The sequence below is a fragment of the Apus apus genome, chromosome 10 (genome assembly GCF_020740795.1).
Source record: "Apus apus isolate bApuApu2 chromosome 10, bApuApu2.pri.cur, whole genome shotgun sequence".
In the NCBI taxonomy this organism is placed as follows: Eukaryota; Metazoa; Chordata; class Aves; order Apodiformes; family Apodidae; genus Apus; species Apus apus.
Window position 1 is genome coordinate 20,585,947 of NC_067291.1, and position 24,391 is coordinate 20,610,337.

General features: G+C 54.3%; 2 protein-coding genes across 12 annotated transcripts in view; both read left to right on the forward strand.

The window, feature by feature from the left end:
- Positions 1 to 4,897, forward strand: part of GLCE (glucuronic acid epimerase) — a 53,712-nt gene extending 48,815 nt beyond the window's left edge. For all 7 annotated transcript variants that reach the window (XM_051628860.1, XM_051628858.1, XM_051628859.1 and 4 more), the window contains one exon: positions 1,106 to 4,897. In XM_051628860.1, coding sequence (XP_051484820.1) covers positions 1,106 to 2,127 — 1,022 coding nt within the window. In that variant the 3' untranslated portion in view covers positions 2,128 to 4,897. The remainder of the gene's footprint in view (positions 1 to 1,105) is intronic.
- A 4,930-nt stretch (positions 4,898 to 9,827) lies between these two features.
- Positions 9,828 to 24,142, forward strand: PAQR5 (progestin and adipoQ receptor family member 5). Of its 5 annotated transcripts, none has more exons than XM_051628868.1 (9): positions 9,828 to 9,896; positions 12,568 to 12,607; positions 13,014 to 13,252; positions 13,512 to 13,639; positions 13,945 to 14,150; positions 14,734 to 14,860; positions 19,714 to 19,810; positions 20,492 to 20,633; positions 21,570 to 22,181. In XM_051628868.1, the coding sequence occupies exons 3-9, from the start codon at positions 13,202 to 13,204 to the stop codon at positions 21,818 to 21,820; spliced, it is 1,002 nt and encodes a 333-aa protein (XP_051484828.1). In that variant the 5' UTR covers positions 9,828 to 9,896; positions 12,568 to 12,607; positions 13,014 to 13,201; the 3' UTR covers positions 21,821 to 22,181. The 5 variants fall into 5 exon arrangements, with proteins under 5 accessions (XP_051484828.1, XP_051484830.1, XP_051484826.1 ...); XM_051628870.1 differs by lacking the exon at positions 9,828 to 9,896 and adding an exon at positions 9,963 to 10,639 and having other exon boundaries at positions 22,095 to 24,142; XM_051628866.1 differs by lacking the exon at positions 9,828 to 9,896 and adding an exon at positions 9,963 to 10,639.
- The last annotated feature ends 249 nt before the right edge of the window (positions 24,143 to 24,391 follow it).

The window sequence follows — 24,391 nt, forward strand, 5'->3', positions numbered from 1 at the left end:
AACTTTCCAAACTAATTAGCTCTTTGATCTCCTAATATAGGTTTTTTTGGGAGGAGTTGATTTTACATTTCAAAATCTAGCCTGCAAGAGAACACTGGATTTTATTACGTGGCATTGCCTAGGAGCTTTATTTATTTATTTTTTTAATTAAACTGAGTTTTGCCAATGCAGAGGTTAATAAATACTTGAGCACATCAGTCTTGCTATATTCTTTTCTTCCCCCCCCACCCATTAAACTGATCAGCACTCTGGTTTTGGAGCTGTCAGGTTGGGAAAGAAAAAAGTGGCAGATTTAAATATGAGTCCTGGGGGGATCCTAAATCCCTGCTTCTTGGCACTCCCAGCATTTTTGTGCTGAAAGTGGAGATTTATTCAGAAATGTGACTGCTCGGGCGGCCCCACGGTTTTGGTGTCTTTTTCTGCCAAGTGAAATTTTCAGTTTGGAATGGAAGGTCGTTGTGGGTTTAGGTTTTGAATTACAGAAGGTGAAAACCAGGCAGCATCTATGTTCTTGTAGCTTAGCTGCTGTGCCTCATCCCATAGGAAGAGTTCAGGCACTGCCTGTCCTGCATCCAGTAGGACCTTCCCCTTGGTGGTCCTTCCCCATACCCTAGATCCTGCTGGTGGCTGTCACAGAACCACAAACTGGTTTGGTTTGGAAGGGACCTTAGAGACCATCTAGTTCCAACCCCCTGCCATGGGCAGGGAGGCCTTCCACTAGAGCAGGTTGCTCCAAGCCCCATCCCACCTGGTCTCTGTCATGTTCCTCCACTGATCAGGTACCAGAAGCATCTACTAAAGATTGAGACCCCCAGGCACTTCTGCTCCTTGGTGAAAAGCTGCAGTGTGTTCATGTAGGATGGACAGGAGCTGTCGGGGGTGCTGTGGGAGTCGGCCTTGGCTCGGGGATTTCCTTTTATCCTTAATTAAATAATATATGATACTGGGCAGAAGGAATGATTGAATTATTGATGGTCTGCCCTAAAAGCTTTTGGCTCCTGCCTGATGAGAGGGCTTACCCCTGGAAGCTGCACTTCATAGCTGAAGCGTTGTGGAGAAATGAGTGCTTCACCACTGAACCAGGCTTTTTTGGTTTGTTTTCCAGAAACCACCGAGGGGGTATCTCTGCAGCTGGGGAACACCCGAGATTTTATCATTTCTTTTGATCTCAAATTCCAAACGAACGGGAGCGTTTCCGTGGTTCTCGAGACGACGGAGAAGAACCAGCTCTTCACCGTGCACTACGTCTCCAACACCCAGCTCATTGCTTTCAAGGACCGAGACATCTACTACGGCATCGGTCCCAGGACTAGCTGGAGCACCCTCACCAGAGACCTGGTGACCGACCTGCGGAAGGGCGTCGGCCTCTCCAACACGAAAGCTGTGAAGCAAACCAAAATCATGCCCAAGAGGGTGGTGAGGCTGGTAGCGAAGGGCAGAGGCTTCCTGGATAACATCACCATCTCGGCCACTGCTCACATGGCGGCTTTCTTTGCCGCCAGCAACTGGCTGGTCAGGAACCAGGACGAGAGGGGTGGCTGGCCCATCATGGTGACCAGGAAGCTGGAAGGGTTTAAATCCTTGGAGCCGGGCTGGTACTCAGCCATGGCACAAGGACAAGCCATCTCGACGCTGGTGCGCGCCTACCTGCTGACGAAGGACCAGACGTTCCTCAGCTCAGCCCTGAGGGCCACGGCGCCCTACAAGCTGCCGTCGGAGCAGCGCGGGGTCAAGGCCGTCTTCATGAACCGGCACGACTGGTACGAGGAGTACCCCACCTCGCCCAGCTCCTTCGTCCTCAACGGCTTCATGTACTCCTTGATCGGGCTCTATGACTTAAAAGAAACGGCCGGGGAGAAGCTGGGGAAGGAGGCCCGGCTCCTCTACGAGCGGGGCATGGAGTCCCTGAAGGCCATGCTCCCCCTCTACGACACCGGCTCGGGGACCATCTACGACCTGCGGCACTTCATGCTGGGCACCGCTCCCAACCTGGCCCGCTGGGACTACCACACCACCCACATCAACCAGCTCCAGCTCCTCAGCACCATCAACGAGTCCCCCATCTTCAAGGAGTTCGTCAAGAGGTGGAAGAGCTACCTGCGAGGTGGCCGGGCAAAGCACAACTAGAGCTGACAACCAAACCCCCCGTCCTGCTGCCGCCCAGAGGTGCATTTCCAGAGGTTGCATCTGAAGTATTGGGTTTTTTTAACAGGCCGTTTCAAAGAAGTGATCCTTAAAACTGCTCTGAAGTCATTGCATTCCGGTGTGGAAATACCTGGGTCTGATGGGTAGGATTTGGGGACTTCACCTGTCCTTAGTGCTCCACGGTGACACTGTCTGCACGAAGCCAAACCCCTTTGTGCTCCTGAGTTTGGGGACGTTTTTTGGGTTCGGGTTTGTTGGTTTGTTGGTTTGTTTTTTTTTTCCTTGTTGTAGGAAGATATTTGCAGAAGCCATACAGGTCTCTCAAGCCCAGCACTTGCCTGAAAAGTTTGGTCTGTGGCCTCTTTTAAATTGGAGTTCTATGTGTCTGCGTTGGATCAGCTTAACAGATCACGTGGTGTGACGCCGTCGACGTGCATTTTCTTGTAGCCTGGGTAGTGGACAGTGTACCTTTGGAGAGGGGTTTCTTTTCAGAATGATTCTTTTCTTGGGGTGAAAAATACACATTATTTTATTTTTGTTCAGTTCTCTGTGTGGAGAGGAGCTGCACGGGTTCTTGACAGCTGTGTGGATGGACACACAGCATGCAGGCTTCAGTCCCCTCACGTCAGAGGAGCTGGGTGGGGCTCATGGACCACCCAAAGCTGCACCCGTGACACCCCCTGTTTATAGAGCCAAATCTGCCATCACCCGCCAGGTCTGCTGGTGTCACCTCCTCCCTGGTAGCTGGAATCTCTTGTTGTGAAGCCCCATGTTTATTATACCTGAGAAGTTTCTCTAAACTTCAGCAGCTTCACTCTTTGGGAGACTTGTCTTGAATTCCTGCGTCTGACGTGAGGCTCATTTTGGGAAGTGCAGGAAATTCAGTTTGGATTAATTAGGGTCTTCCTGTGGTGGCTTTAATTTTTCACCTGCTTGAGTATATCAAGCATTTAAAAAATTAAAATCACCCCAGGGGTCTTTCCAGCTCCACCTGTGCTTCAAATGCCAAGTTTCACTTCTGCCTCCTGTCCTACCCATTGTGTGAGGGGTGGTTACATCTTGGCACTGGCTTCTTGGATGAGCTTTATCCCTGGGGCTCTGCTGGGCGAGCAAGGGCACCCGTGCAGGAACCCACCACACGCAGCCCAACCCACATGCTTCCACTGTGCTGTTGCAGTGCTGAAGAAACCCAGTTTATTGATCCTTTACACCCACCATTCTTGACCTGTAGCATCCTGGTTGAGCCAGAAGGGTCAAACCAACCAGTTGTTTCATGAGCTCAGGGCTGTTTGGTTGGGTAGCGTAGCAGATGAGGGGTTATCAGCTCTGTTGAGGCCTGCTGGTGTCTGTAGGAGTCCCCAGCTCAAAAGCTCCCAGGAATGCCAGCAAGGGAAGGACATGCATTAGCTGTGGGGTTTTTCCACTGATCCTATTACTGAAGATGTTCATACAAAATTGATTCCAATCACAAACAGGCTGGGCACAAGGACAATACTCATCTTGATTCTTTTTTTTTTCTTTCTTTCTTTGTTGGATGCTTTTTCTGTTTCTTGCAGGCATTTGAAACAACTTTGTAATTGCTTGATCTTTGCAAAGGCATGCCAGGATCATACCAATCCATGCGAGGAGTGTATGTCAGAGGAGAAAGGGCAATACCAAAGGTAGCAGAGGTGAATTTCTTTTTACACACATGTTGTACACACAGTGCACAGACACACAACCCAGACAAATGTGCTTCCTTTACAAATGACTGGTCCTTACTGCAATCTCATAAACATCTTCCTCCTGCCTGTTTCCTCCATCTTTTGCCCCATTTTGGATTTGGGGAATCTGGAGACTCTTTGTGTACTGCTGGAGAGATGGTATCGGTGCCTTATGGAGGCCACAATTTCCTCTTTGGTTTTTTTAATCACTGCCAGTTGACAAATGGCAGCGTGGCTGATCTTCCAGTGCTGGGAGAGAGTCAGCCTGGTGGCTGCTGGAGCTCGGAAGGGTTGGTTGGCCATGCCAACACTTTCAGTCGTGTCAGACCACCTTATCCTTAACATCTCCTTTGCCTTTTTGTTGGCCTTAGCACACATGGAAATTAAACCAACCATCAGAGGTTGTAGAAGCAAAGAGAGTCAGCTTGGGGGTTCCTCCTGTTGGTTTTCTTTTGACCCAGTTGTGCAGTGGAAAAGGATCATTGGACATGAGTGCCCATAACTTCATCGCTTAAGTCAGGGTTGGTTTGTTCGTTTTCAGTCTTCAAACTGACAAAGGTCTTAGTCACTAAGACCTGTTTAAGCTTTCCATGAGGCTTCCTGGACACAGGGACGTGGTGCACACGGGCCTGTGCAGAGCAGTGACACACGAGCACAACCCACCAGTGTGGCAGGGCTGCTTTCTCTCAGCCATCATGCAAGACATTCACTGAAAGCTGCTATTTTCATTCACCTTGTCGTTGTACTTGTATTTTTTTTCTACTTTTTATTTTATATTTTTTTTTACATGTGGGATATACACCATGTGTTAAATATGCAATAAATTGTTTACAGGATGCCCTTGTAAAGGGAAGTCCTTTGTAAAGCTGTACAGACTTTGCAGTTTAAGCACAATGTGCACATGTTAGTTTTCTATACGGTGAGACAAGACTTTTTGCAGAGGGAGAGGTTCTACTATGTTTATATACAGAGTAAACGGATCAACGTTTGTGCTTCATGTAAAGCTGCTTTATAAGACTGTAAAATAAATTTTTTTATCTTAAGACAAACATGGGGTGACTTCATTATTCCAGTCAGGGCCTACGTGGGGTTGCAGGTGAGGCCTGGTGAGCAGTTGTCTTGGTGGTGCTGGGTTGTCTCCTTGTAGGGAGTTTTAGAAGGTTTTTATTCTAAGTAAGATGGAAAATGGGGGGTTTTTTTCAAAGTTAGAGGAGTCTGGTGGTTTGGGGTAAGGACCCCAGATGTCTGTTCTATGTCTGCTCAAGTGGGGTTCATGCAGGATGGTGCCCATGTGAGTTATTTCTGCTAAGTGCATCTCATTTTGAGTTCCTGTGATTTTTGCTAAACAATCATTGTCCCTAATTGGTCACTAAAAATTCCCCCAAGAAAGATGACAGGAGATCAGCTGAGCTCGTGTGTAACGTGCAAGAAACACACCAGGCCCCTGACTCCTCTTTCCAGCTAAAAATGTTCAAGTCCTATCAAAATTCCCCAAAAAACTGGGCTTGAGGTCACCTGTGCCTTAGCCACTCTGTGCCTGAAGTGACACTTCCCACCTGGATGGGTGGGAGATGGGTGCCTCCTCAGCTGTAAATGCCACCTGTCCCTGGGATGTCCCCTTTGACTTGGTCGTGAGTAATCCTGTGTGATGGAAGGGCACAGAGTGACCCACCCACAGCCAGGCAGAGCTTCAGGACCATCTCCCAACTGCTTGGGGGGAAATACCCATTTCTATCACTTTGCAGTTTGCTAAAAACGTTCAAGTTGAAAATAGATGTGGATTTAAATATGTTGCCTCGGTGATGAATTTGGGTGTTTGCTGCTCAGTTTGTGGCGGAAGAAGGATACATTTACCATCTGCCTGGAGTGAGTGGTAACTCCCCAGTTTGCATTGCACTTTCTGAATGTTAAATTGCTGCTTTGATACTTTTCAAATCTCTTCCAAAACCAGCAGGAGCTCTTTAAATGCCAGGCACTCAGCATCTCAGCCTATTAAACAAGGTGGAAGTTTGCAGCGGTGAAGTGCAGATGTTCAAAGACATCTTGGCTTGAGTCTCGAGGACAGTAATTATTGTAAGAGCTCATGGTGTAGGATTTGTATCTCTAAGCAGCTTGCTGAGTAGCTCTCATTGGGTTGGACTGAGGATGAATGGGATGGAGCACCTTGTCCCAGGGTAATAATCACTAATGAGGGTAGGAGCTGGGGGCAGAGGAGTTACTGCTGCTTCCGAGGTGACACCAAGCCTTTGGACCAGGGAGGTGGTGGGCCCTCATACTGTGAGTACACCAGCACTTCACTTCCTGATGCACTTGGGTGGCTGCAGACACCTCGCTGCTGGTTGCCTGTCCCAGAGGAGGCTGTGTCAGGTATTTGGTGGCTGGTTACAGCAAGGTCAGCCTTCTGCTGCTCAGCCTGGGGAGGAACAAGAGCATCGGCCCAGCCTCAGGCACTGAGGTTCTGCTCTTGTCCTCAGTGTGTGCAGGTGCTGCTACCAGGTTGTGCTCATGGTGCTGGTGAGGTGTGTCTCTCTTTTTTCTTGTTTTCCCAGATTAGCCCAGATTAGCAGGGTTTGCTGGTGGGAAGATGCTCCAGGCACAGCCTGCCCTCCGCACCGTCCCGCTGTGGCTCCGTCCCCCATGCAGCCCTCACCCCTCTGCCTGCCCTGTGTCACCAGGATTGCGGCTCTCAAAAGAGTTTTCCCGGTTTATCAGCCCTGTCTGATGGCTTTCCTGAGCTGAAGTGCTGCTGTCACCTCATGGCACTCCCTTCAGAAGGGACCCCTCACTCTCCAGTGACTTTCTGTCCCCCTGAGGAGGAGACCCAGGGGCCGGCGCTGACGCCGGGAGCAGCTTCCCCGTGGGCTCCAGCCAAGGAGGTGGCAGCTTCTTCACCTGCACTGGGAAACAAGAACAGTGCACGGACACAGGTCCTGGGCCCAGGCGAGTGAAATATCTGCCCAACCTTTCTGGGTGTGAAAAGAGGCTTTGAGGGTGCTTGGGAAGAGGCTCGAGGGGCAGGCACCAGCTTGGGATGCTGGGAGCTGCGTGGGCAGGGGGGTGCTCAGGGCTGGCTGCATCCCAGGGCCATGGGATCCCATGTGGGATCTGGCTCTGCTCCCCCCAGCACAGAGCAGCACCTTCAGCCACTCATCTGCTGGAAGTGTCTACAAAGACCTATTTCTGCAAAGCCTGCTACTGGGAGAGGAAAAAAAAACACCAGAAAATCCAAATGGCATCGGTTGGGTGGGGAAAACCAGCCCACTAATTTGATCATAAAGAAGCCTTTTTATTAAAATCCTGTCTTTATCCCAAGGTCTTGCAGGGCTCGGCTGGATCCCATTTCAATGCTCTGATATTTCACTGTAGCTTTTTGTTTTCCCTGGGCCTTGTTTGAACAAGCAAATGTCAGTGGGAGCAGCTGGTGGTAAATGCCACTTCCCTCTGCCTGGGACTGGCTGCTGGGAGCTGAGCTGCTCCCAGGGAATGAAATATGAATTCTGGGCATTGCTGGAGTTCATGCTCAGGCCTTCTGTGCCATGGGGCTGCATCCAGCTGTGCCCACGGGAAGCTCCAGGGAAGGGACGACGATGCTGATGGGGGAGTGAGGAAGCACTTTCCAAGTGAAGGTTTGTATTTGGGACAGGATTCCTGCACTGTGGAGAGCAAGGAAGGGCCCGGGGTGATTTTCCCTGTGGAGTCCTAGTGTTCCAGCAAGGACTTGGCTCCACTCCCACAGCGTGGCTCTTTCTCAGCACCCGCTTCCCTCCCTGGTGTTTTTCCAAAGCTGCTCTAGTCCCTCTGCCCCCAGCATTCCCACTCCTGGCTGGAGCTGCTACACCCACACGTCTCCCAAAGGTTCAAGAGGAATGTCAGCGCTGGCACATTCCTCAGTCTCACGTGCCCTGTCAGCATGTTCATTTTGTAATTAAGAATACTAATTAAGGGAGGCTGCAGGAGAGAGGGAACCCCAGGATGAAGCCAGAGCAGATCCACAGGCACATTCTGGGCTCAGCAGTGACCTGGGGGCAAAGCCCACCCCACAGCTCCCCCGGCTCCCAGGCCTGAGAGACAGTGGGTTGGGATGTGAGGGTGGGGGTCTCCAAAGCTGCTGAGGAGCCACAGCAGGTTCTCCACACACACACCAGGCACCAGTGGTGATGATGGAGTTGCTGCTGCTGTTTATTTTGGGGGGGGGATGAATTTAAAACATTTTATTTTCAGTGCTGCTGAGTTTCTTCTCCAGGCTGAATCCTGCACCTTGTGAATTGCTCTGGTCGGGGCTGCCAAGGTGCTGTCGTGGCACAGGCAGAGGCTGCAGCAGGACCCTCATGGGCACCCAGAGGTGCTGAGCTGCTCTGCCCTGCCCTGGGCACAGCAGGATCTGGCCCCAGGGTGGGGTTTCATAGCAGAGGCAGCTCTTGCAGCAGGCCACAGATCACATGGTGAGGAATTAAATGTGCATAATTATAACAGGTGGGCTTAGGGCTAAATTAAATATTAACAGGTTCTCCCTTTGCACCTCCTGCTAGCGCTGCTGCCACGTTTGGAGGCTGCTGGGGGTCCCTGTCCAGGAGGGAAGGGGTGAGCTGGGCTGCACTGGCACAGGCAAGGTCCCCATTGGGAGGAGGAGGAGTGACCAGGCCCCCATGCCTGCAGGGGCCCCCCAGGAGCCAGCCCAGGGATCATCCCTGCAGGGCCACAGGTGGCCTTGGTCCTCCTTCTACCTGCCAGGACATTTCTGGGGTGGGGGGGGACACTTCCCAGGCCTGGTCTTCACTCCTTGACACAAAATGTGGGGAAGTCTAAGCCTGGGGGAGTGTGCACACATCTGGGGAAGGTGTGCCCATCTGGGATGTGTGTGCACCTGGGGAGGGTGTGCACATCTGCACGAGGCTGTGACTGCACAGCTGGGGGCCAGATGCTGTGCAGGGGTGCGTGTGTGCCCAGCACTCCCCACAACACCTGGTGCTCCAGGGCTGGTGGCAGCTGGTGACAGCCGGTGCTGTCCAGGTCCCCAAGCCACGGGACATTTCTAGCACTGCTCAGCTCCCAGTTCCCAGCAGTTCCCTTCTGGGCCAAGCTGGGCCCCATAAAACCTACACAGGGCCCCAAAAACCTGCACCGGGTGCCCGTGCAGCCAGAGCCTCCCCTCTGCAGGTGCCTTTTCTCTGTGCTTTGACCCCAGGAACAGGAGCTGGCAGAAGCTCTCAGCTGGTTTGTGCTCACTGCTGGTTTCCAGACCCTCAGGACATCCTGCTCAGGTTGTATCTCGGCTCAGCATTTCTTCTGTTGCAAAGCCTGTGGTTCAGCCCTTCAGTGCCAGGAGGTTTCCACTGCTTTGAAGCCCAGCACTCCAGTAGCTCAGGAGGCTCCATGGGGCTGGCCCAGCCTTTCCAAGTGCTGAAAACGCTGGGTCTGGGCACCACGAGGTTTCCCAGGCTGCTTGCACACGGGCAGGGTGCTGGGAAGAAGCTCCTGCCCTGGGCTGGGGATGGTGCCCCAAGCAAGGCCAACGTACTGGGGTACAAAACCTCTCCTCTGCTGCTGAGCACAAATAAACGTGGAGGGATAACCTGATGGGTTTGTGTCAGGGATGGTGTAAAAACAACCGGGAGTCATTTTAAAGTTTTTCGTAGGTTTATTAGCAGACTTTATCCTTTCCAGCTCATTTCTCCGGCTGCAGCTCATAAACCCGGGCAGGGGAGGCGGTGAGGAGAGTAAATCTGCACCTTGGTCTCTGCGGGCAACGGTCTGGAAGAAAAGAGCCCAGGAGGTGGTTTTAAACCACCCACTCGATGCCAAAGGCCGCGGGTGGGCAGAGGCAGCTGTTGTCCCATAGCCCGGGGGGTGAGGTCAGTGACAACGTCCCCGGGAGCCGGGCTGTGCCCTGCCCCGCAGCTGGACACAGACGTGCGTGGGGCCGACCCTGGCCTCACCGCCCCCTCCCCGCAAAGCAAATCCCGCCTCTTCCAGCTACTGAAGATGGGCTCCTGCCATGGGGTGGCCGAGGGGACCGCCCCTGCGGTCCTGCATCCATCCGGGAATGCTGTAAGAACTCCAGTTTGGGAACACTTCATCAGCAAGGGAAGTGGAGGGGGTGGGGGGGGAGGGATTTGAACTTTGCGGTCTCTTTGGAGATAGTTGAGCAAGTTTCGGGTGTTTTCCTGGTGCGGGAGCAGAGGGGTTGGAGGGGCTGGAGATGCACAGGGAGGTCTGTGGGTTAATATTTTTTCCTGCCCTTACTCCGCTTCCTTGCAGCCGGGCAGAAGCTAATCCAGTGCACGATCTGAGACCGTTTGGCCGCAGCGATTTCCGGTTTTATTTTGTTGCCTTTTTCCTGTTCCACGAAAAAGACGGGCCAGAATTAATTTGCTCCTAATCTGGGAAAGCAGCCGGCGGGGCTTGACCTCCGCCTCGTCCCTTCCCTCCCATCCCGGCCCCTGGGATCATCCCGCCGGCCGCCGGCAGCAACAGGAGGGGTTTGGCCAGAGCCTCCTTGCCTTTCCTACCGGGTTCTGGGCTTTGGGAAAACCTGCCCCAGCCTCTGCCCCCGCCCCGGCCGGGCCATGTGGCTTCTGTTTGTACACAGATGAGTAAGGCGGGCGCTCGGAGGCAGCGCGGGCGGGCACGCAGCATCCCGCAGCGGCGCCGTAAGTACCGGCCGCTCGGCTTCTCCATCCCTTTCCTCCTCCCTGGATCGTTCCCCTCTCGCTGCTCGGGGGAGCCCGGGGCTTCCTTCGCACGGCGGGAGCTCGCTGGGTGTTTTCCAGAGGCGCCGTGGAAAGATGAAGGTGGGGAAGAGCCGCGTGGGCTGGGGCCGGTGCGGGTGGGGGGAGCGGCGGGACGTGGCTTTTCCCCTGCCCGCCCACGGCTGCGCCGGGCGTTTGCAGCAGTTATGGAAGTTTCCCTCGGCTGCGTTTTAGGAGGGGGCCGAGCCGAGCCGAGCCGTCCCCCGAGGAGGAGGAGGAGGAGGAGGAGGGCTGGAAGCGCCGGGGCTGGCAGGGAGCAGCAACACGTGCCTGAAACGCACTGGTTTTGGAAAGCCTGAAGCTCGGGCGTGTGCTCGGGGCTGCCTGCTCAGCCCCGGAGCCCGAGCGGATCCCGGCAGGACCCGCAGCAGCAGCAGCAGCCTCCGACAAAGCCCCGCTGTGCTGCTGGGGGAGCTGCGGGCACGTCCCGCGCCGGCGGTGCCGGGCGCAGGGAGCGCGGCCGCGGGGTCTGCGGCTCCGCCCGCCCCGCTCCTCCCGCCGCCCGCTCCCAAAGTCGGGAAAAGTTAATAATTGACAGCTAAAATATTTTTTGTTCCTTCCACTGAAAGCGGCTGGGGCTGGCAGGGCCAGCCGTGCCGTGGGCGAGCCACGCTCGGAGCCGAGCCCGGACACACGGGAGGTGACGGGACGTGTCGGGGCTCCTCCTGCCACAGCCGGTGCCGGGCAGGACCTGCCCCGGTGATGGCGGCACAAACCTAAGGCTGGACCTGCGGCCGCGGTGCCTGACACCCCCCCGGGGCTGCCTCCGTGGCCATGGCGGGGTGAGGAGGAGGAGGAAGAGCTGTGTTTGCAGCCGGCTGGGCGCGCCCGCGGCGTTGGCAACCTGCTGCTTGGCAAAGGAGCCTCTGGCAGAGGTCAGGGCTGCCGGGCGTCCCCGTCCCACGCCGCTGCCACTGCTCCTGGCTGGAAAAATTCCGCCGAAGGACAAGCCGGGTGTGCCCCGGCCGCTGCGCCGCAGCTCCGCTGACTCATTTTGCTCTTAAAAATACCAGTTCCGCGCCCAGCCCGGCCCGGTGCTGCCAGCCCCAGGTGGGATCCACAGGGACCCGGGCTCTGCCCGGCCCGGGGCTTCTGGCCAAGGGCTCTCCACGAACGGGGCTGCCGCACCTCGGGATGTGCCCCTGGGAAGAACTTCAGCGGCTTCGCCCAGAGAAGAGACGTTATTTCTGTTCCGTCCCGGTTTTGCCCTGGTTTGTGTTTGTATCAGACGCGCGGTGGGGATGGGAGGAGGCAGAGCTGGGGCTGCTGGGCTGGCCTGGGCGTCTGGAGCCGGCAGGATCCAACGGCTGCCCTTGCTCCTGCCCTTGCTCCTGCCCTTGCTCCTGCCCTTGCTCCTGCCCTCCCTCCCTCCAGCTGGGCCCTGAGGCTCTGGAGACCACCGGATCGAGCTCCTCTTCCCACCCTGGAACAGTCCAGGAATACCAAGGGGATCTCAGGGGACTGGAGGCTCCATGCAGCTTTGGGCAGCACGCCTGGAGCACAACAGCCCCCCCCCAAAAGGCCCCTGATTGAAGTGTAATCTTTAACTAAAGGCATTTCTAATTTTATTTTATGTGGGGTTTATTGCTCTCTTGCCTTGTTAATTTTTTCCTTCCTGGTAACCACCTCCCAGCCATGTCCCTCTCCCCAGCTGGGGTTGGTTTGGCACCAGAGCTGCTTGGCAGCACGGAGGGGTGGAGTGTGGTGGGGAGGAAGAGCAGGGGAAGGTGAAGGGTAGTGCCAGGGGCAGCAAAGGGGGATATTTGGGACTGGGAAGTCCCAGCAACACTTCAGTGCTGGTGTGAAGTTAGGGGATGGTGAGGCCAGCTGGAACACCATCCCAGGAGCAGCTCCCAGGAGGCTGATCCCACCAGCCAAGCCTCTAGTTCCCTTCTCCCCCAGCCTCCCCCCCAGGACAGGTGGGTTCTTGCAGGAGATAATTTTTTTTTTTGGTCACCTTTATTTCACAGCCTGGAGGTGGAGGGGGGAGAGGTGAAGCTGAAGCCATCGGTGAGTAAGAGATGGAGATGTTGGGGTTGGGCGCTGCAGTGTGGGCTGCTTGATGGGGAATGTGCAGAGGGAACCAGCCTGGGTGTCCTCCCTGCTTCCCCAGGGGCCCTGCCTGCACCCCCAGCCCGTGCCAGGGCTTTCTGCGTGAACTTGAGGTGCTCCAGGGATGTGGGTGCTGCTCCCCTGTCACCCCTGGCTCTCCTGGGGTGATAATGGAGGGTTCAGTCCCTCTGGGTGGAGGGCATAGGGACGTACTGTCCTTCTCCACCATCCCTTTGGGTGCAGGGGTAGGGATGGGTTCCTTCTCCCCTCCCCATGCCACAGGAACCCCCCAGGAAGCGTTTGCCACGTGCGGGTGTGGGACCCTGCATGGTGACATGTCCCCATGAGCACTCCTCTCCCCCAGGCCACCTGTCCTGACCCTGGGGAGCTTCTCTTCACCCGTCCCGGGGTGGCCCCATCCCACCACATCCCCAGTGGGGTGTGAGATGCAGCCAGGTGGGGTGTGAGGCACCATCAGGGCTGGTCCCCAAGGAAGCTGAGCCAGAAACATCCCTTGGAGGAAAACATCCACCCGGAGCCTGGACCTGCACCATGCTGAGCCTCAAGTTACCCCGGCTGCTCAGCATCAACCAAGTGCCTAAGGTCAGAGAGGAACTTTTCTTGGTGGGATTTTGGGAGGTGACATGGTGGCAGCAGCGTGCTGGGGTGGCCAGTCCTCCCCCTGGGAGAGTGCTCAGCCCCCTCCCCTCAAACCCTCACCCATGGTGGGACCCAGCTCTGTTCTCACAGTGGGGTTCTGGGTCCCGAATGATGGGCATTCTCCTTTGGGCAACCTTCTTTCCTTCTCCTCCAATTGTCTTTTCTCCTCTAACTGCTCCTGGTGCTGGTCCTTGCCTTGCAGGGGTACCAGGAGCAGGGGATCCTCTTTGGGTATCGCCCCCCAAGGAGCTCAGCAGCTGACTGCCTCCTCAGTGTCTTCCAAATGACAAATGAGACCCTAAATATCTGGACACATTTTGTGCCTGCCTGGTAGGTGCAATGTCCTGGGCCTTCAGCATCAGTGGGAGGAGGTGGTGGGTCTCTGAGGTGGGAGCAGAGACTGGGGGGACACCCAAGAGTGTCTTCACTGAAAGAGTGGTCAAGCATTGGAACAGGCTGCTTGGGGCAGGGATAGAGTCACCATCCCTGGGGGTGTTAAAAAAATGTGTAGAAGTGGTGCTGAGGGACATGGTTTAGTGGTCACAGTGGTGTTGGGTTGACAGCTGGACTCGATGATCTTAGAGGTCTTTTCCAACCTCAATGATTCTATCATGCTCACCTTCCTACCCTCCCAGGTACTTTGTGTGGACCCTGGTGGGGCGGCTGCGGGGGCAGTGGGGCCAGGAGGACCCCCACTCCTGGCCCCTCCTCGCTTACCTGCTGACCTGCTGCATCTACCCCCTGGCCTCCAGCTGTGCCCACACCTTCAGCACCATGTCCACCCGTGCCCGCCACATCTGCTACTTCTTTGACTACGCGGCGCTCAGCATGTACAGCCTGGGTGAGGGCGGGTGGGTCAGCGGGGGCTTCCCTGGGGCATGGCCTGGGGACACCAGGAGCTGGACCCCAGGGGGGCATCAGGGATGGAGCTGGACCCCAGGGGGGCATCAGGGTTGGAGCTGGACCCCGGTTGCTCAGACAGCTCAGACCCACGGGACAAGCAGAAACAGCGGCTGCTTGGGGGTAGTTTCTCCTCCTCCCTGCAGCCTGGTGCTTGGTGGGGGAGAACATGAAGCATCTCTGACACCTCTACAATTAATAGTTTGGAGGTGGGTTTCATAGCAGGCAGCCCTGGGATGGAGGCCTGGCTGTGTGAGGCTCTTTGGTGTTTGTAGTCAATAGAATAAGAAAAAAACAAGCAGTTAGAGGCAAGTGCTGTGGGTGAAGCTGGTGGCACCTCGGGTAAGCAGCAGCAGCAGCAACAGCCAGGGTCTTCCCATGGCCCCATGTACCTCCAGCTCCTCAGGGAAAGGTTTGCAAGGGCTGGGCACGGCGTCATGCTCCTTGGAGCTCTGCAGGATCCTGGGAGGACTCTGAGGGTCCTGCAGGACCTGGCCCTGAGCTGGCACCTCCTGTGTCCCCAGGGTCTGCGCTGGCGTACTCGGCTTACGTCTTCCCAGCGGAATGGGTGGGCAGCACCTTCCACCACTGCTATGTCCCTGTGGCTGTGTTCAACACCCTTGTCAGCACCAGCCTGTCCTGCTATTCCAGGTAAGCTGCTGCTTCCACTATTACTACAGCATAATCATTAGTTCCTGTTGCTAATTAAGGGTTTCAATTACAGGCTGTATTGTAACACCATGAGCCTTGAGCTCAGGGAGAACTCAGTGACCTTGGAGGTCTTTTTCCAACTGTGACAATTCTGTGATACTGCAAAGGGAACTATTGGTTTGGGAAACGTGTTGCACAGCAGCACAAGGAGGGGTTTGATGATCAAAAATGCAAAACAGTTCAAGTAGCTTTAAGTTTTGAAAGTTCCAGAGGTAATTCCATAGCATTGGTGCCTGGCGGGAAGATCCCCCCCTCCAGCACCTTGCTTGGGATGTCATTTTTCTAACAACCTGCAGAAAAGGGGTGCCCTGACATTTCAGTCTGTGTTTGGGTCCTGGTCCTGCCCCATCGTGGGGCTGTGTGGGGATGTCTGTGACAGCTGGGCAGGGCAGGAGCCTCAGCACCCATTGCCTCACCCCTGAAGCACGAGCAGCGTTGCGTGCGTGGGGTTTTGTTCCTGAATGGCATTAGCCAAGTTGTTTGGAATGACTCAAATGTCTGAAGCACTCAGCTGATTTCCAGCGATACGTGCTGTGCCACATCCCCAGCTGGGCTGGGGTTTGTTCCAGAGATACTTCCCTGAAGGTTGGGTCTGCAAAGGCCTCGTGTCCATCATCCTGAGGACATGCAGTTTGCTTTGCAAAACAGACAATTCCTGTTTTCCCAAGCAGCACGAGCCCTTTGGCTTTATTCCTTCCTTCTATTTGGGGGTATCTTTGTATTTTGGGGTGTCCTGGCACTGCCTGTTGCAGCATCATGTAACCCTGGTGGGTTTTCCTCCCCCAGCCTGGGCAGCCCCCCAGGACCCTCCCAGCACAGGTTGTGTCTCATGTCACGGTTCCGGTACCGGGAGAGCTGCTCCCAGCTCCTGGAAAACTCAGAAGGAAGGAATCCTGCTGCAAGGAGGGGCTGCTGCAGGGTGGGGCATTGCTGGCTCCTGAGAGGGAGAGCTCTGAGCTCTCAGTATTCTGTACAAATCATGCAAATTTGGCTCTTTTAAGTGTCTGTTGGTTGCGGGGGGATTTACTCGCTGTTTGCTCTATGGGTTACTCTCTGGAGTAATTCCCTGGGGTGGAAAGTTTGGATTTATCCCTGCTGTTACTGAGCAGTACTGGAAACTCGAGCATCTCTGTCAGATCACTCAGTGGATGATGCTTGGGTGGGCTTGGTATTTTGTCCTTATATCCCTCATTTCTTTCTCTTTCTTTTTGTCTCTTTTCCCCCCTCTTATTTTTGTCTTGTGCGTCTCTTCATTGTCTCATTAGATGGGCTTAGCAAAGGAAGCTCAGTCACCATGTGCTAATCCTAGTACTTACCACGTGAAGATAACACTTAGGAAATAACAGCAGCTTAATTTGGATTGCTTTAAAACAAATAATTCTTGATCTGCAAATTTAATTGTCAGCATGTCTCTACTGCAAACCTGTAAGTACAGTTACGTGGAAAACATGCAACTGTTGCTGTCGGGGTGGAACAGCAATTCCTTTTGTCTCAGTAATTTCCAATAGAGAAGCAGTAAATCCATGAAAAGTAGGCTTAAAAACATTCTGCCATGGGGCTTCCCTGCTGTGTGTAAGTGGCTTGTGTCCCTTGCCCTGGGGTCTGGGGTTGGGGAGGGGGAGGCAGCAGGGCTGGCCACCTCAAGACCCCTGAGAGGCCACTGGTGCCTGGGCCACCCTGTTTTCCTACCGCAAGGCTCTGCTCACTGATGGCATTGCTTTGGTGTCACCCTAGGCTGAGTCACACCAGCCAAAATGTCCCCTCTGAGGTGGAGGGGTTGGATGAGAGCAGACCCAGAACCAAATTGTTCAATGGTTGGTGATCCTCGTGAGCTGGCTGCACTTGGAGGGACCTGCCTGGGCTCTGCTGCTCATGCCCAGACACTGCTGCTCCTGCCCAGGCTCTCTCCTCCTGCTCCTGCCCGGGCTCTGCTGCTCCTGCCCAGGCTCTGCTGCTCCTGCCCAGGCTCTGCTGCTCCTGCCCGGGCTCTGCTGCTCCTGCCCGGGCTCTCTCCTCCAGCTCCTGCCCGGGCTCTCTCCTCCAGCTCCTGCTCAGGGTCTCTCCTCCTGCTCCTGCCCGGGCTCTGCTGCTCCTGCCCGGGCTCTGCTGCTCCTGCCCAGGCTCTCTCCTCCTGCCCGGGCTCTGCTGCTCCTGCCCAGACACTGCTGCTCCTGCCCAGACACTGCTGCTCCTGCTCCTGCCCGGCCCACCCAGAGCTCCACAGCAGCACAAAAATGTTGCCGGGACTGCTCCGCCAACCCCATCCTGGGCAGGGCTGGTGAGGGAGCCAAGAGGGTCCCTGGCTGCTGGTGGCATGTGGCACTTCCAGGGACTGGGGTCACTGGAGGAGCAGGGGACAAGCAGCAGGCCAGGCAGTTTTGGGGGGGAGTTCAGGTAGGGAAAGGGCTCCTGACCCTGTGGAGTTCCCACCGTGGCCGAACGCAGGCAGAGGACTCAGGCTCTTGCATTAGCCCTGTGAAGGTCCATGGGAGCCTGGGGTGGGGCAGAGGAGGCTGCAGCGAGGGGACGAAGGCAGGGACTTGCAGTGGGGTGCTGAGGAAAGGCATCTGCTGAGCTGCCCCACCAAATGTCATCAACCCCTCAGGAAATTTCTGCAATCCTAGGCGGCTGCTGTCGTGAGTCAACAGTAAAGAGGTTTTTGTTTGTTTGGCTTTTGCATCCTGTGCTCTAGGAACAAGGCATTGCCAGAGAGGGGAATGTGCAGCTGGACTGAAAGTAAGGGTGTTTATCCTTTTGTGTGATGCTGGATACCCCTTGTCACCCTGAAACAAGGAGTGTCTGACTGCAGCCCCTGATGCAGGACGAGCAGCCACACAAAAGTTTTCTTTCATGCTGGAGGATTTGGCATCTCCCTGGGCACGTTCTTGTGAAAGCAGAAAAACCTGTGTGGGCTTTTCATGAGGACAACAGAGTAGACTTGAGCTCTGCTCCATCTCCAGCTGTCCCCTGTGAGCAGGAACTGTCCCCCGTGGCACTGTGGTTGTTTTGGCACCAGAGGAGAGCGGGTTGGGTTGGTCTGTGGCCAAAGGAAAGGAAGGATGGGTGGCAGGGTGAGAACAGCACCAGGCAGGTGAATCCACAGTAGGAAAATACAGCAGGAATCATGCAGAAATGCTGGAGAAAACAGAGTAGGGGGCAAATTCAGCATCATGGTGTCTCCTGAGCAAGCCATAAGCCATGGTGGAAGGCCAAGCCAAAGAGGAGTGAGACAAAAGCCCTTTTGCAGTTAGTGGCTCTTGAGCATAAGTTGAATTTTGGAGGTTTCAACCCATATTTTAGGTCATATATAGAGTCCTTCTGCTTTATGTACAGGTCTGTTGCAATTCTGCTTATGTTCATCTCCCTCTTTCCACACTGGGCTAAAGCCCCATCAAAGTTGGTCTTTCCCAGCAGGGAGGCATGGGAGGGGTTTTCTGTTCCCAGTCTGGAACAGACTGTTGTTCCCTGTCCAGACATAGACTTTCCCCCTCACATATGGTATGATTATAACCAACATGCTGCTCCTTCTCTTATAATGGTGATGGCAATAAAAAGCAACTTGTTTCATTAATTTACGTTGTGATTTCAGTAACTCTCTCTGTGCACTCTCTGAAATGACAATCTCAAAGTGCTGGCAGGGTGTAAAAAAGAAGGATGCTGCAACATTCCAGGCACTTCAGACAGAAGCTGTGGTGCAGCTTAATTCACAACCCATGGCAATCACAGCCTGAATGCTGCGTTACCCACCAGACCTTCCAAAGCAGGGCTGATCTGTTCTCCTTGGTTGCTGTGCTCAGAAAGCTGGGTCCAAAACCCAGAGTGCAAACTTGGTTACAAAGAACTGCTGAAAGAGCAGCTCTGTTCCGTGCTGGGGGGCAACGGGTGATGAGCAACGGTGAAAGAAGCAAAATCAGCCATGCCAGGAATCATAGACTGGTTTGGGTTGGAAGGGACCTTAAAGGTCATCTAGTTCCAACCCCCTGCATGGGCAGGGACACCTTCCGCTAGATCAGGTTGCTCAGAGCCCCATCTTGAAGATCTCCAGGGAGGGGGCATCCCTGGGCAACCTGCTCCAGCATCTCACCACCCTCACATGAAAGAACTTCTTCCTAATGTCCAACCTGAATCTCCCCTCTTTAAGCTTCAAACCATTGCCCCTTGTCCTCTCTCGACACACCTGTGTAAAAAGCCCTACCCAGCTTTCTTGTAGGGCCCTTCAGATACTGGAAAGTTGCTATAAGGTCACCACGGAGCCTCCCCAAGTTCCTCAGTCTATCTTCATAGGGGAGATGCTCCAGCCCTCTGATCATCTTCGTGGCCTCCTCTGGGCACGATCAAGGAGTTCTATGTCCTTCTTATGCTGGGGACTCCAGGACTGGACACAGTGCTCCAGGTGGGGTCTCCCCAAAGCAGAGTAGAGGGGGAGAACCACCTCCCTCGACCAGCTGGCGGTGCTTCTTTTGATGGTGTGAAAAAGGTTTTCGGAGTTACAGGGATGAACCTGTGAGAGCCTGAGCATGTAACAGGGAGGGTGGCCCCTAAATCCTTCCTCCCCCAGCTCAGGGTTCAGCCAGGGAAGGTTCAGCCAGGTGAGCTGAGGGTGGTGGCAGCTTCAATGCCATGAACAGACACAGAGTGTTGCTGTGGCTGAATTCTCTGTGGGGAAAGGCATGTGCAGCGGGGCAGGGCCCCAGAAATGACTGACGAACAGAATCCAGCTCTTAATTGAGCCTGATCTGCAGTGCTGTGCAAGGGGGAAGAAAGAAATAAATTCTGTCTCTGTTTCTCCCCAGGTTTCTGGAGGTGGAGAGGCCCAGGCTCAGCAAGGCTTCCCGCACCCTGGCCTTCATGTACCCCTACCTCTTCGACACCATCCCTCTGTTCTACAGGGTATGACAACTGCTCGCTGCAGGGTTGGAAATATCAGCTGCTTCATCTTTGAAAATGTTTGGGAAAACCTGCCAGGCTTTTTGTTTTTGAAAGGAAAACAAACTCCAGCAGGAAAAGAGATTGGGTTATTTTTTCCTGCACCCATTGACAGGCAGATTCCTTCCACTTCAAAGCACCGTGCTCACACGTTGCCCATGCTGGAAAGTTACTGCCTGTGAGGTGTGCAAGCTTTCCTGTTCCTAAACTGGAGCAGGCTGGGAATTTTGCTGCAGGGAGGTCCAAGGACTGGAGGGGTGGGGATGGGATTTGCATAAAATGGAGGTGACAGCTTTTGTCTTGAGCCCTGGAGCAGTGGCCAGGGGAGGTTGAGGTTGGATATCAGGAACAATTTCTTCCCGGGAAGGGTTGCCAGGCTCCAGGGGTGGAGTCCCCATCATGGTGGAATTTCCAAGCCCTGTAGATGTGGTGCTGAGGGACACGGGGCAGTGGTGGCCTTGGCAGGGCTGGGGGAAGGGGTGGGCTGGATGATCTTCAAGGTCTTTTCCAACGGAGGTAATTCTGTGCACCGTGGGATTGGGTGATGAGCAGCTGGAGACGTGCGGGCTCGGGGAGTTGCAGAAACGTGTTGTTCTCCCCTTTCCTTTGCACACCCCACCCCACGGACACCCCCGGGTGCTGCAGCTGTACCAGTGCACGGCGCAGAGCTGCTCGGAGGCCGCCATCCTGCTGCACTACAGACACACCGGGTTTGCCTTCCTCACCTGCTTCATCTTCGCCAGCCGCCTGCCCGAGAGCCTGGCGCCCGGGCACTTCGACTACATCGGTGAGTGCCGGGACGCGGGCGGGAACGGGCCTGGGGCAGGAGTGACCCCGGGGAGCCATGCACCCACTGCTGGGAGTGCCAGGTGTGGTTCTACAGAGAGGCAGCAGCCATGGATTGATAGAATCAGGGACTGGCTTGGGTTGGGAGGGACCTTAAAGCTCATCCAGTCCCACCCCTGCATGGGCAGGGACACCTCCCACCAGCCCAGGTTGCTCCAAGCCCCATCCAACCTGCCCTTCAACACTGCCAGGGATGGGGCAGCCACAGCTTCCCTGGGCAACCTGGGCCAGGGTCTCACCACTCTCACAGGAAAGAATTTTGTCCTCAGATCTCATCTCAGTCTCCCCTCTTCCAGCTGGAAACCCTTCCCCCTCATCCCATCCCTCCCTGCCTTTGTCCCAAGTCCCTCCCCAGCTTTCCTGGAGCCCCTCCAGGCACTGGAAGGTGCTCTAAGGTCTCCCTGGAGCCTTCTCTTCTCCAGGCTGAACAGCCCAACTCTCCCAGCCTGTCTCCAGAGCAGAGCTGCTCCAGCCCTGGGGTCAGTCCTGCCTAGGTACAGTGGGAACAGCTCCTGAAGCCACTTCCAAAAGGTTTCACAGAGGGTTTCAGGATCCCAAAGCACTCATTTCTCACGCAGAAAGCCCTCAGCTGTGGCACAGTGGTGCTTCACAGTGCCATGTCAGGGCCTCAAGACCCCGTGCAGTGAGCTGCACACCCCTCACTCCCACTGCAGCTGGTGGCATTTTGGACAGGAAGGTCTCGGTGCTTTGGCGCCGCGACAACAAAAGCCGCAGAAATTAGCAGAATAAATATTAGTCGAATAAATATTTAAAACGTGGAGCCTGGAGGCGGTGGATGCTCTGCTGGGCCCTCCGGGTGGGGTTTTTAAGGAGGCCAAAAGGAGCTTCTGGGTGAGTGCTCGTGGCTCTGTTCCAGGGCACAGCCACCAAGTGTTCCACGTCTGCGGGATCCTGGGCACGCACTTCCAGATGGAGGCCATCATGATGGACATGGCCCAGCGCCGCGACCGGCTCCTCCTGCCCACTCCCCTGCTGCCCTCCTCCCTGCAGACCCTCTGCTCCATGGGGATCTGCGTGGCCACCAGCTTGGCTGTCATCGGGCTCTGCTCCCTGTCCCTGCGCTTCATGCCGGAGCCTCTGCAGAGAGAGAAGCCCCACGGGCACTAGGCTTTGGGTCTAGAGAGTGTTTTTGCTGCCCCGCGGGACAGACCCGAAGCCACGTGTGGAGGGGAGGGATGAGCAGGAGCTGCTTCACCTGCGAGAACCTCTGGGGACATCTTCATTTAAAGCCTCCCCAGGAGCGAAACACATCGCCCTGGGTTTTGGGCGTGTAGCTTTGAAGCTGGGAAGGGGTGACGAAAGGCTTTTTAATCAACTTGCTATTTTGCCACAAGGGACATTCAAAATGATCTTAACTTTTTTTTTTTTTTTCTGTAAAAAGGGAGAGAAGTGCCAGCGCTCCCCAGAGCAACAGGCACCACCAGGTCTGCCTCACGGAGGGGTCGGGGGGCCGGTGACCGCCGGTCACCTGGTGACACAGACGTCCTGGTCACCAGGTCAGACCAACAGCCAAGACTCCTTGGTGAAGGAATCATTAAGGCTCTCCCAGGGGCTCCCTAACCAAGGTTTCCACCTTGAAAGGGGCATCATTTTGGAGAGTAGAGCCCCAGGTACCCGTTGCACAGCCTTACACTACACACAAGTGCCTGATGGATGCGGGGTTGAGAGAGACAAGAATTTGCCTGTTTTAAATTCAGCTTTTTGAAATAATTACCTGGAAAGAGTTACTCTGGAAGAGCACTCCATAGGACATTCCTCCAAAATACCTTATTTTTGGGTCCAATTCCAGTGCATAGGTAAGTCCTGGGGGATTAATTCCCGTGGGACAGCTGAGCTCCTGCCTGTGACTGCCTGGTGGCACTGCCACAGAACCACGGGCTCGTTCTGGTTGGAAAACACCTTTAAGATCATTGAGTCCAACCATAAACCAGCTCCACCAACCGTCTGGCACCAAACTCCTCAGTCCTGTGCTCACCACCAGGCTCCTCCTGCAGCCTCAGTTGTGGTACTGAGCAAAAGTGGAGGGAGAAACACCCGTGAGGTGAGGACCTGGCCTTCCTCAGGAGCACCGGTTGGTGCTGTGTTTAACACGGGTGTGAAGCCACGCTGTCCTGAAGGGGTGCTGGACACCTTGCTGATTGCTGTGGCTGGGAAATTCCTGACTGCCATGTCAGGGCATCCTTGAGGTGTTTCTGGAGGTGGGACACTGGGCTGGAGGGACTCTGGTCCGGGTGTGACAGGTGGCAGAGCCATCACCTCTGAACCTCTCTAGTTGCTGGTGCCACTCACAGGCAAGAATGTTTTTCATGAGTGAACAGGGTGGGGGTGTCTGGGGAGAATAAACCCCCAGCTGGGCAAGGAGTGGGGGGTCTGTGGAGCTGGGAGCATGGTTGGAGAAAGGCAGAACAACTCAGCTGGTAACACCCAGGATATCAAACCTGGAATCTCAAAGCATCTCCAGAGTGGGACCTCTGCTCACCTTAGACCTTGCTTTCCTTTGCTGCTGCATCTGGATCTCACAGCAGAAGGGAAAAGTTCTGGAGGGAGCCTGGAGATGTCAGCATGGTCTGGGTGAGGAGGGGAGCTCAGCTGGTGGCTCCATCCAGGTTCTCCCACTGGATTTACTGAATACCAAGCAGGAGGTACAGGAACTCAAAGATTTCTGCTAGGGAATATTATCAAGCTTCTTGATAATCATACGGGTGTGTAATTTGTTTTGCATATAATTACCTCTATCAAGGTAAAATTGATGCACTTTTGAGTGACAATACAACGGCTCGTTAAACATATTCTGGGACAAATAAGTCTTTTGAAAAACAGCTTTCTTTTGAAGGCTGACCAAGATTTATATTAATATTTATAAGCACTGGGAACATAATTGTTTATTCAACAGTTTTATTTGATTAAAAGAGAAAACTAATGTAACTACTGCACTGATATATGCTAACCTGATTTGTATAGTTTCATAAAAACACCATCTGCAAAAATTAATCTCTTCAGAGATAATTGCTGATAATTGCAAAGCTTATTTACCTTGTGTACTCACTGGAAAGGAATCTGGCTCTGCCTGCAAGACATGATTTAAGAGTCTGTAAAATTTACATGAATCATTGTACAGTTTGTATTTTTTTTCCTCGGTTGCTTAACTTTGAATTTGGGAAACCCTCTTATCCTTTTCAGGTGCAGTTATTTGTAGGAAAACTACCTTAAAAAAATGTAACACTGAATTATACACTAGACCATAATCCCTCTGGATCCTGCAGCCTTTTTTCTGGCACACACTGAACGAGTCAGTGTTTGAACTTGAAGCAGCACAGGTCAGCCAGATTTCTTCTTCAGTTGGAGAAAGGCCTTAAAAAAAAAATATATTCAATGTACTAAATTTTATTCACATGAAGAAATAAAAACTCGGTGTCAAATTGCTACGAGTAAATGATACAGGATGTTTATGGGTTGTTGCGTTGTGTGTCTGCTCCCAGCCCAGAGCAAATCCCAAACAAAAGCATTAACTTTATGACCAACCCTCAGGGAACATCACTCGTCTGCTCTTCAGCCAGGCAGGTTTTACTGCCCTGACGAGCTCTGCAGATACAGCAGATTTTTAGGTCTGCCGAGTTCCTCTGGGTTAAGGTAATAGGGGAAGCTGAATACTCCTGAATAACCTTTCCTCCTGTGATG

Coding starts and splice junctions, on each gene's coding strand:
- PAQR5 (XM_051628868.1), top strand. CDS start 13,202: ATGCTGAGCCTCAAGTTACCCCGGCTGCTCAGCATCAACCAAGTGCCT. Junction 14,861..19,713: donor AGCCTGTCCTGCTATTCCAG/GTAAGCTGCTGC, acceptor GTTTCTCCCCAG/GTTTCTGGAGGTGGAGAGGC. Junction 20,634..21,569: donor CGGGCACTTCGACTACATCG/GTGAGTGCCGGG, acceptor GCTCTGTTCCAG/GGCACAGCCACCAAGTGTTC.